Here is a 12529-nt window from a genome sequence, read left to right on the forward strand (position 1 = left end):
ACAGCTTTATAAAACTCACTTTCAGAGAGGTAATATGGACTATTAACATTTCATCTATTTTCTGGAAGGGTTGAGCTGTTTCTTATTTTAAAAGTTACTTTATCTACTTTGTATTTACAGTTGAAAGTCAGGAATCAAGCAACTCATGACTGAAAACTAAACACAAAGCCAAACCAAACCAAAGACCAGACCCTCCCGTTGCTTTCTTACTCTGTGCCTTAGAGTGAGCAGGGGCAGACAGAAGCCAGGTGTCTACCAGCCCGGGAGCAGCATCTCACTACTGCATGCCGGGAAACTAACCTATCCATGCATGTATTTATTGTTCTTATACGGCAGTAGACCATGCACATGTTTCTTCATGGAAACAGCATAAAAGACAAAATAGAAAGCCAGATTATTTAAATGAAAATGTGCCTGAAATTAATGTCACTGTATTTCACATATATTTGTGGCAGAGACATTAGGAGAGGACAGAGCAGCTTCTCCCTTGAAAACACAGCATTCTTTTCCCATGGGAATGTCTTTCTTCAAGAGAGAAGCTCGAGTGTGAAAAGCAGAGGTGAGAGGGAAAGAGGGTTTGTCCAGGATTAGTGGCTTGTCAAACTAGAACATGACATTTTTTCAAAGGAATATTAAGATAATACATTTTTATTTTTAAGTTTTAGAATAAGTGTGTCACTGCAAAGGGAATATAAGTTCAACCCAAACGTAAATGTGGATTGCATGCACATACAGCTGTGGGGACCAAGTCAAAACAGTGCTCTGTTGATGAAGTTATGGATTAGATCTTTTCTGTCTGTAGAAAAGGACAAGCTGCTTGTGTCAGTCATCATCGGATTCTGGGCTTTGCTAGGATCCTTTACTTGAATGATAAGTAGCAAATGGTGAAGTCCAAGTGTCCTTGCTCTTTTAAGTGCCTATTCATGAGGATGTAAACAAATGCGATCTGAATTTAAGTGCTTTCCAATTCTTAACTTTAACAGACTTCCAGGGTAATACTTGGAGACAAGCTAGCATAGTTGTTGGTTCCCATTTTAATGAGTTTCAAAGAGCATCTATGAGGGCTAGAGAGGTGACTCAGTGGTTAAGAGCACTTGCTGCTCTTCCAGAGGATCCAACCACACATTAGGTGGTTCACAGGCACCTGTAACTCCAGCCCCGGGTGGTCCACTTCCTTCTCTGACCTGTAGGATACCCTTACTCATGCAGCACGTGCACAGGCAGATATATGCACATAAGTAAAATTAGATAACTACTTAAAAATGAACAAAAGAAGCATGCTTCTTGATGTTTTGGTACTTTGTACTACTTTATGCCTTTTTCCCATCATTGTTGTTATCACCATCATCGTCATCATTATTTGTTTCATGGGGGCTTTCATATTCATATTATATAAAGGGAACTTCCTGATGCTTCCATCTCACCCTTTTAAATTCCAAGATCCTAGCTCATTTCATCATCATCATCGTCATCATCATCATCATCATCATCATCATCATCGTCGTCGTCATCATCATCATCATCGTCATCATCATCATCATCATCATCGTCATCATCATCATCATCATCATCATCATTTGTCTTTTTCAAACTATCCTGCATCTTCAGCTGGAAGCTCTTCCTTTCCTCATCTTTCAACATTCTTGTCTACAACAGAAATCACGAAATATGGTATATGTAGGACACATGACGTGAAAGCCCAAATTGATTATCAGAAAAAGGCAGGGAGGACAGAGGGAGGGCTAAGAATTTCATGGGGAAGTTGATGGATAGCTGTTCTTCTAACACCTCGGTGACTCCCTGTCTGCTGCCTCATCCATCTTGTCAACTTAGAAATAATGCCTCTCCCAGAAACTTCTGTCCTACTCAGGAAACCTGCTTTGCTAAACCAACATCAGTCTCGTTCTCCCAGGAAGAGGTGGAACTCTCTTAGGACTGCTTTGCAGAACAGGAAAGCTAATCTACTGAGGATCATGGTCTATGTGGTCTAACGCTGGTGTGACACACAGAGACCAAAGCAAACATATGGAAGCAAGCAATTGCAGGCAAATCCTTTGCACTACAGTCTGCACAGCCTGTATTCTTACTATCCCAGAGGGATATAAAAGGATAGTGAAAACGTATTAAGAAAAATATTTGGGCCATGTGATGGCAGAAAGGCCCTTGCCACTCAAGCCTGAAGGTCCTAGCTAGGTTCCTAGTGAAAAGAGAGAAAACACTCCTGAAAATTGTTCCCTGATCTCTACACAGGCAAGCACCCACATCACACCACAGTACAACAGTAGTAGTAGTAGTTATAATAATAATATATAACAGTAATTATAAATGATAATCGATAATTATAAACTATAATGGAATTTATTCATATTATATAAAGGAGTCTATTTTATTATAGTATATTTATAACAAATAATAAAAGAAAAAGAAAATATAATAATAAAAAATAATGAAAGAAAACATTTGAAAAAGATCTTAAAAATTAAAGATGTAGTGTCAGAAAGAAAAACTCATTAGTTACACCACAGGATAAAATTGAAAAACTTCTCCCAGAATATGATAGACACAGGTGAATAATTGGAAATGAGAGAAACAAGTAATAAACTTAAAGAACGATTATGAAACATAGAAGGCTATAGTAGGCGATAAGACTGTCTAAGACATGAAGCAGAAATGGTCTCAGAGTTGTTGACGGGAAAGAGCTCCCTGCACAGATACATCACTTCATCTTAGAAGACTAGAGACAAAGATGTGACCCTACATTCAAAGCCTATTATGCTTTTTAGCAGTTGCTTCAAAACTAGAATCTACCAGAGTCCAAGCTTCAGGATTTCTGGCAACCCAGAGCTCCTCATCCAGCCACACTATCGGTTACACTTGGTGATGCGATTAAGTCATTGTAGACATGGCTCATGAACAAAGCATTTGCTTCCATTTACCTGTGAATTTCATAATTTCATTTTTATCAACAGCTGGATAATAAATATTCAATCATGTAAATGTGCCACATTTTAAAAATCATTTTAAAAATATTTTTTGAAATAATATAATCACATTATTCTCTCCTTCCACTTTCTCTCTTCAACCCACCTCTTGTACCCCTTTGCTTCTTTTTAAAAGAAATTTATTCACACACACACACACGCACACACACACACACACACACAAATACATACATATTACTAAATACAGAAATATAACTTTCTCAGTCTGTGTAATGTCACCTAAATGTCTATTATCTCAGAGCTGATCACATGGTATTTGTCCTATCACTGTTCTATTGTTGTAAAGAGACACCATGATCAAGGCAACTCTTATAAAGGAGAGCATTTAACTGGGGACTTGTTTACAGCTTCAGAGGTTTAGTCCATCATCTTCATGGTGGGAGAAAGGAACAGACAAGAATGCATGGTACTTGAGAAGAAGCTGGGAGCTACGTCAGGCAACATGCAGGGGGTTGGGGGAAGAAAGGAGAGGAGAGACTAGGTTTGGTGACATAGGCTTTTAAAACCTCAAAGCTTATTCCCAGTGCCTACTTAAACAAGGACACGCCTACTCTAACATAGCCACACCTCCTAATCCTTCCCAAACAATTTATCAGCCAGGGACTAATTATACAAACACATGAGCCCATGGGGAACATTTTCCTTTAAAGCAACAGATGATCGGATATCCACAGGAAGAGCCTTTCTCCTGCTCTTAGCCATAGTTCTTTGTCTAGAGTTGAGGCCAAACACAGGAGCTACCCCATTTACATGTTAGTATGCCTGTTGGTGTCTTACATGTTAGGGCTTTTTTAGGCAGCCATGCTGATGAAACCCCATGGGTATGGCCTCTCTGACATGTCTAGGAAACACAATCTCACAACAGACTTCCTGTTTCTTTGGCTTCTACAATTTCCCTTATTCCTCTCCCACAACAATGCGTAGCTACTCATCATTTGATAGACATCTAGGCTACTTCCATTTCCTGGTTACTAAGTATGATACCAATGGACGTGGATGAGCTAGTGTCTCTGCAGTAGGATATGGTGGATGAAAATGAAAGTTCATGTGAGCTGGCAGTGCACTGTACAAATTCCTTGAACTATAACCTTGGGGTTGATGAAGTTTCACTAAATTTCTTTTGATGGTGGGCATCACTCCTACAGACAACAGATGCATTCCAGAAAGGAAGGGCATTAAGTTTTCTAGACCTGGGTACATTCAGGAAAGGTGGCTTGCGATATGTATCAATCCATTGGTACTCTTCTTATACTGGAGGGTCTGTTGCGGGATTTAGAGAAGCCCTTGAACATTTATAACAAGGACTCATTTGTCATCTCTATTTCCTTCATTTAAGCTCCTCCCTTAAAGAGGCCTGTCCTATTCCTCTTTGGGTTTCCTGTAGGCAATAGTTATTACCATCTTATTAGATTGGAACATTTCAATTGAACAAGAGCCCTCTGTCCTCAAGAAAACCTTCTGACACTAAGTTTTTTATTCATGAAGGATAGATTTCTTTTTATAGCATTTTGATCAGGACAAAGATTGCTTTAGCTTCTTATTATATAGGCTAAAGAGCTCAGCAGAGGCCAGCAGCATCTCAGCCACAGTCTCCCCACCATGATGAGTTCCTTTTTTTCCTGAATTCTTGATCACGACTTCTTCAAGTTTTCAGCAATTTTGCAAGTTGGCAGAGTCAAAGGCTTGATTGTCCCAGCTAGTAAAGTTCTCCCTCAGCACATAAATGATTCCTCTGCCAAAAAAGCTCCCATCTACTCTCACTTCAAGCCCCAGCTCTCAAATGCACATCCATCTAACTAGTCATTCTTCCATTTCTGACACATTTCCTCCCAGCAGTCAGGCTAGAAGGCCATGTTGTAGACTCATGACAGCAGTGAAGCAGCCAGTAATGGGGAAGTGTGCTGACTTCTGCTTTTAGATGATAAGATTTAAAGCAATAAATAGTACATTTTTCAGTCTCAATTTCCCTGGAATAATGTATATAGGAATGACTCTAAACACTAAAGTCTTGGGTAAATTTACTATTCTGTTTGCCAGTTAAGAATGCTTTCATGTTCTTTCTTTCTAGTTTCATTCTTGTTGATATCACAAACAGCTTAACACAAAAACTTAGAAAAATTAGCCTATTTGGCTTTTGATTCCTGGTTACAGTCTATCACTGGAGGGAAGTCACAGGGGCAGGAGTGTGGGACAGCAGGTCACATTATAGCCATAGACCAGAGCAGAGAGGAGCAAATGTGCCCAGGATACCTCCTTGCTTACTACTGTGCTAGCTCTCTTGACCCTTCCACAACCCAGAGTTCTAATACAGGGAATGGTGCTACCCACAGTGAACTGAGTCAATATTCAACCAGGAAAATCCCTTACGAGTATCACACAGGCCAATTGGATGTAGATAATACTTCATTAAGACGCTTACCCGGTGACTGTATATTGTGGCAAGTTGCCATTTAAAACTAACCATCACAGACCAATAGCCTTCCTAAGTTTTTACCATTTTTAGTTCAGAAATACTCACCAATGTCTCTCAGTGAATGACACAAGACAAAGGAAGGCAGTCACCAGGGTCTCTACCTCAAACTGGAATGTTAAACTCTATAAAGCACTTATCTTTCTTAAATAAGAAGTTCTTGGAATTCATTAACAAATAAATTAATCTTCATCTTATCAGCTAGTATGTCTAGAGATGTTGAGGCAACATGTAATATACTTGAGGATTGCATTAGATGAATGGCAGGTCATTTAGCATACGAAAATGCTCTTAATATGATTTCTCCACTGTCTTCTTGTCTTACTGCAGCCGGGGTAATGAAAACAGACTGACTCACCGGCGGCAGACAGTTCTTCGTGAGAAGGGAAGAAGGTTGGCTAATCGAGGACCAGCATACATGTTTAATGATCACTCAACCAGCCTGTCTATTGAGGAGGAACGCTTTCTGGACGCAGCTGAATATGGCAACATCCCAGTGGTGCGGAAGATGCTAGAAGAATGTCTCTCCCTCAATGTTAACTGTGTGGATTACATGGGCCAGAATGCCCTACAGTTGGCGGTGGCCAATGAGCACCTGGAAATTACAGAGCTGTTACTCAAGAAGGAAAACTTGTCTCGAGTTGGGGATGCTTTACTTTTAGCTATCAGTAAAGGTTATGTACGGATTGTGGAGGCTATTCTCAACCATCCAGCTTTTGCTGAAGGCAAGAGGTTGGCGACAAGCCCCAGCCAGTCTGAACTCCAGCAAGATGACTTTTATGCCTATGATGAAGATGGGACAAGATTCTCCCACGATGTGACCCCAATCATTCTGGCTGCTCATTGCCAGGAATATGAAATTGTGCATACCCTCCTGAGAAAGGGTGCCCGGATCGAACGGCCTCATGATTATTTCTGCAAGTGTACAGAATGCAGCCAGAAACAAAAGCATGACTCCTTCAGCCACTCTAGATCCAGGATCAATGCCTACAAAGGGCTGGCAAGTCCAGCATACCTGTCACTGTCCAGTGAAGATCCAGTCATGACAGCTTTAGAACTCAGCAATGAGCTGGCAGTGCTTGCCAACATTGAGAAAGAGTTCAAGGTAGGTCATTCACAGCAGCATGTTCCAAAGTTAAGTACTAAGTAGATGTACAAGTGATGTGCTGTAAAATATCAGAGCAAGAAATACATAATGCCTACCGGGTTTCAGCAAAATTCTGTAAAAGCTGTCATTTCGCTATATGTGGGAGAGCTGAAAGGAATTTAGAAGGCTCAGAGTGAGGGAAAGTAAAGCCAAGGTGTGTTTCCATGATGTGTTAATTACTGCGCATGTTGGGATTTTATGGAGATGTGGGGGGGTTGCTGAGATATAAATGTGATATGCATGTTTCTGTGAGTGTATGCAAATGGGTGCGTGTGTACATGTGTGTGTGGAGCCAACAGCTGACATTGGGTATCTTCCTTGATCACTCTCATTGTTTGAGACAGGATCTCTCCCTGAACCTGGACCTCATTAATATAGCTAACTGTCTGGGTAATGAGTTTCAGGTATCCAGTATCTGAACCTAGTGCTGGAGTTACAGACATGTGTCAGTCTGCAGGGTTTTTAATAACATGTTACAGGGATCTCAAGTACTAATTCTTGTACAGCAGGGACTTTATTGACTGAACCATTTTCCCAGCGTCAATTTTATGTTTCATTAAATAAGTATAATTACTATTGTAATGATCTGCCTTCTATCAGATATTTTGCATTTATCACAGTCCTGAATGGGTATTCTTTTCTATTCTACACAAGAACTGGGGGATAGGATGGTTTAGTAGTACTTGAATTCAACAACTGCTAAATGACAGAGCTGGGGTCAGAATATAAGCTTCCTAATTTTTAGCTTCCTTACCTTAAAACACACCATGTTTGTGTGTAGTACACAGTAGAACATGCCACTGCATAAGAAAGATGAACAAGGCACAGTTTGAGAGGCACTCCATATATGAAGAAACAGGACATAAAGTAAAGAGTTACTGTTAGGTAGAACTTGGACCATTGTGCTATAGAGGTTAAGGCGAAAGATTGAATTCTTACTCGGCTTCAGCCAGCTCTCATGGGAGATGGCACTTCAGCTATGTGGGGAAGAATGAATGGGATTTTGGAGGGCTGAGAATGAGATGAAAGATGTAACAAAACAGTCTTGTACCCATGAATGAAGCAGGCATGCCGAACTTTAAGCTGACTCTTACTAGAAGAGTCTGGGGAAAGACATGGGATCAGGGCCATGTGTCTATGTGGTCCCTGCCACATTTGGAGAAGATAACAGATTCCAAGCCAAAGAGCAACCTCATACTGCAGAGCTTCCTCTGTGAGTTATACAGTCTGATTGTGTTCATCTTTCTCTGTCCTGCCTTGTCATGGCTATTTGTATATGTGTATAGCTGTTTGTGTGCATTTGCACGAATGTGACTATGCATGTGTGCATGAACATGTGTGTGTGTGTGTGTTTGTGCATATGCATGTATGCATGAACATGTGGTACACAGGTTGACTTTGAGTGTCTTCCTCAGTCACTGTCAACATTGGTTTTTAGGGTTTGTGTGTGTGTGTGTGTGTGTATGTGTGTGTGTGTGTGTGTGTGTGTGTGTGTGCCATAGCATGTGTGTGTGAGAGTTGATTTTCTCCTTCTATCATATGGATTCTGGGGACTGACATGAGTAAGGAGGTTTGACAAGAGGACCTTTACTTGCTGACTTATCTCCTCAGCCCTTGGTCTTAGGTTGGGTCTCTCATTATATCTAGATCTTTATTTGGCTAGACTGGCAGTTCAGAGAGTTCCCAGGATTTGTCTACCTCTGCCTTCATAGCACTGGAATTAAAAGGTTGGACTTTTATGTTGGTACTGGGATTGAACTCTGGTCTTCAAGCCTGTGCTGCAAACACTTTATTGGCCACCGAGCTATTGCCCACCCCCAGCTCATTGTTGTCCACTTTACCAAACTCTATGCATCTATGAATCTAGTCATTTCATCAAACTCAGTGTTTTATAGAAGTGCATGATAACACGATCTTCTCTATTCCATTCCATGTGGTCTCTATACTCACACCTTGGAGACTATAGTAAAGTCTCTCCTGGGTAGATCCTTGGTGTCACTATTGTTGAACACAGGACACAGGGGAGATGAAACTGGAGAAACGAAAGGATTTATCAAATCAGGAAGTGTATACAATTTAAAACATAGAAATTGCTTATTTCTAAAAGCTTTCCATTCATTTGGTACTTTCTGACAACTCTTGAACACTAGAGTCTGAAACGTTAGAAGGCAAAATCCTTGGAAGGGGCAGAGCTACTGCACTCAGTGGTCCTTGGTGACACCTTCCTTACCTCAGTCTTGCTGACCTCTCAAGAACGATGTTTGCTCTGGCAATGGGAGAGAATGAAGAGGCAATGAATGTTAAAAACAACACTGATTCTCATTGCTAAACTTGACCACACATGCAAACTTTAGCATTTTTAAACCTTTTTATTGGTTCTTTGTGAATTTCACATTAGGTACTCCAATCCTTTTCATCTCCCCCTTCCCTCATACCTACCCTCCAACATTGCAGCCTCTTGTCCAACAGAGGAAAGAAATCTTGTTAAAGAAGCTGTAGTGTGTTACAGTGTGTCACAGTGTGTCACACAGTATACCATTTTGCCTGCACTTAGCTTTGCAAATGTTCATTGCAATGACTTGCTGGCATGTGCTACTCCTTCAGTACTGGAGCCTCTTAGGCATCATGCTGCTACCTGGTGTCATGCAGATCCTGTAGTTTTGGATCTGTGGAAGCTGCCCCTTCATGAACTGCAGCAGCTCATTGATGAGGTAGATGTTAGCCTGGGCCAATCCAAGGCCCTGAATCTGGGCCTGAGAGGTATCTGAGCTGGTCACCTCACCCATTTTCTCTCCTGCTGTCATGCCCTCAGGGTCAGTTTACCTGCAACCCCACACCCAGGGCCAGTTCTACTCTGCTGCCCAGGTTAGGTGCAGGGCCTGCTCTCCTGGGTACTGCAGCAAATGAGGGTCACGGTTAGCTCTCCTGCTCTTATACTCCAAGGGCCAACTCTCCCACCTTCCTCAGGTGGCAAGGTGCAAGGGCAAGGGAATGGGTAACTCTCCTTTGCCCATGCTGCCTCATAGCAGCCAAGTCGCAGGACCAGACCTTCTCGCCCCATCCTCACACCTTCAGCTTCACTTATCCATGCCTGGCTGTTTGAGTCACCTTTACCCTGCTTCCCTGGTGAAGTGCAGGGCCTGCTCTCCTGCTTGCACGACCAATTGGGGTCAACTCTTCAACTCACCACCCGTGATGAGGGCAAATGGAAGGAGAGGAGATCTTTTCCTCCATGATGCCACCATACAAAAGACAAGAGGCAGGGCCATCTCTCCCACTATGCCGAGGTGAGGGGTGAGGCCAGTTCTGCACAGCTCTCAGGCATAAGATGTCCCCAGGCAGCAGTCCAGACCAGAGAAGTCTACCTGGTCTTCGGTGCTAACAGACCCCTGCTTCTGCAGGGCATACCACAGACTTGAGACAAGACCCCTTGTGGCAGCGCAGGCCAGGACCCCTTTACTGCTCTTGAATCTCCAGTTTTACCTCTCTTCCCTGTGTCTAAATCTTCTGTTTCTCTTTTATCTTCCATTTTTGCACCACTTACTTTCTCCTTTGAGTAGTGCATGGGGATCTTTGAGTGTCTGGGGTCATCAGGAGTGGCCTCAGAAGTGATGTCTTGCTCATGTATTATGGCACCAGGCAGGGGTTATCACAGGCCTGGTCTGTCACCCCAGGCCAGCTCCCTGACCAGGCTTCCTGGCTCCACAGACTTGTCTTATTTTATTTTTTCAGGTAATGTTAGGCTACTAAACACTCAGGTGTTTATAGGTCAGAACACTGAGCACATGGGTAACCTTTCTTCTCTCTGCTGACACACATGCGATGTGCTAGCCACACCTGCAATGCCTCTTGGGGCAGGTGAGCTGATAGCATTTTACCATTAGTCCACACACCTCTTTATCACAGAGCCCCATCTTTAGCACATGGGTGAAGTGTGGGAAGTATAGGCAGCCATTAGGGTTTATGGCGATATCATTAGAGGGAGGTCTCTTATTACTAGGTACACATGATATTTTACAAACAAATGGAATACCTTAACTCAAGAATATAGGCTTTACAGAGCAATTCAAGGTCTTGACTATTGTAAGCTAGACAGAATTCAGCCTCAGCAGTGGATATAAAAATTAATAAGCAATCATCAAGCAAGCAAATAAACAAACAAACCCAAAAGCAGAAGCCCAGAACTTTTATTTTAATACCACAGAAGAGCAGATTTTTCCTGCCTCCAGTCTAACCTCAAACTAAGGGTGAGAAAGTTCAAAGGGAGAGATCAGTACAGGATGGACTCGATGACAAATACACGTCTCCAGTGTCCATAAGTTCATCGGTGACAGCTTATGTTTCTGTAAGTTAGGTCTGTAGACTGTTCTGAACCTCGTAGGTTGCTTGTGGTAACACAATGGTTCGTTTTAGGCCCCCTTTCCCCATTCATTTCCTTTATCCCATAAGGATCCCCAGCACCCCTACAATTCTGAAGAGAATGTTTTCCTGCAGCTTTTCCAGCTCCATTGTGTGTCCCAGAGGTCTGGGCACTCACTGCCATGCACATGGCTCTCCAGATGCCTCTGCAGCAGAGAGGGGAAGAGAACAGCAGAGGAGCTCATCTTGTGCCTATTTTTAAATCATCGCTATGTTCTGCTGTATAATGTTTAAAAAGGTCTGGCTTTGCCTGTTTGAAAAATAAGTATCTTCCAAGAAACTGGGCTGAGTTGGGGAGTTGTATTTGTTAGCATTAAGGTGGTATGCCTAGTATCAGACCTTGTAGGGAAACAAACGGTGTCACTTACTTGAGATATAACCTGCAGGATGGAGTCACATACCAGGGACCCAGAGCTGAGGTCCTGACTGATCAAACAGGAAGGAGAAAATGTACTCTTGTTGAGATTTGTGAATTATTTTAAGTTATTTCCATTCTGACTTCACGACAGAGGAGTGCTCGCTCACTAGGAGACCAGGCAAGGAGCTGCCATTTCCTACCTACCAAGCAGCAAGAAGGAATTCAGATACAGCTACGCTTTACGTCCTTCCATGCTCCCTTCTGCATATGCAGCAGCCACTTTTCTCCTTTGTATGCCTCACACTCTGTGAGCTCGGGTAGACTCAAAAGAGAAGTAAGATATGGCACTTGTCCGGAAAGACACTCAAATTAACTCACAAGAAAACCCCAAACAAAAAGCAGGTAGCTTTTCTATACACCAGTGAAAAACAGGCTGAGAAGTAGATCATGTACCTACTCCCATTCACAACAGTCTCAAAATACATATCTGAGAAAAAACCTAACCTAGGAGGAGAGACCTCTATGAAGAGAATTTTAACTATCTGAAGGAAAAGACCAAGGAGCATACTAGAAAACTCGACCTTTCACACTCATGCATTGACAGATTCAGTAACAGAAAAATGACCATTCCACCAAAAGCAGCTCCCATCTCAACAACTATGGAGAGAGGGCCTGGTGATGAGACCCTGATTAGTTACTCATTGCAAGTTCTTTAGTCCTAGAAACATACATACCAGCAACACAGAGTGATTCACAGGGCGTAATGATGTCTTTATTTATTCAATATATGTAACAACAATGGTTAGTCCCCATGAATTTGGGAGAGGGTGTGAAGGGGAAATGGAGGTGGTAAGAAAGAGGAGAATCGAAAATTATGCAATTATATTTTAATTACATGGAAGTGGAGATACGTGAGTGTCAGGGGGGACAGATGTGTAAATGAATACAGCAACCTTCTTCATGCATGCTCGTATGTGTACACAAGTAGGCATTTTCCTTTGTATTTCCTGCCGAACTGTGAAGTGAATGGATACAGGAAGTGTCTTTCCAGTAGAGTTTAGGTCTGTGACAATTCAGCTACAGAAAGGTTTATCAGGACAGCCTGCTTCAGGGCGTCCGATGCCCTCCACATC

General features: G+C 42.2%; 1 protein-coding gene and 1 pseudogene across 5 annotated transcripts in view; one reads left to right on the plus strand and one right to left on the minus strand.

Moving 5' to 3' along the window:
• Positions 1 to 12529, plus strand: part of Trpc6 (transient receptor potential cation channel, subfamily C, member 6) — a 106946-nt gene that overhangs the window by 54278 nt on the left and 40139 nt on the right. For 4 of the 5 annotated variants that reach the window (NM_001429128.1, NM_001429127.1, NM_053559.2 and 1 more), the window contains 1 exon segment: positions 5803 to 6577. In NM_001429128.1, the coding sequence (NP_001416057.1) occupies positions 5803 to 6577 (775 nt within the window). 5 annotated transcript variants of the gene reach the window in all.
• On the minus strand, positions 10354 to 10478 carry LOC120094508 (small nucleolar RNA SNORA17; annotated as a pseudogene).

The sequence above is a fragment of the Rattus norvegicus genome, chromosome 8 (assembly GCF_021556685.1).
Source record: "Rattus norvegicus strain SHRSP/BbbUtx chromosome 8, alternate assembly SHRSP_T2T, whole genome shotgun sequence".
Taxonomy (NCBI): domain Eukaryota; kingdom Metazoa; phylum Chordata; class Mammalia; order Rodentia; family Muridae; genus Rattus; species Rattus norvegicus.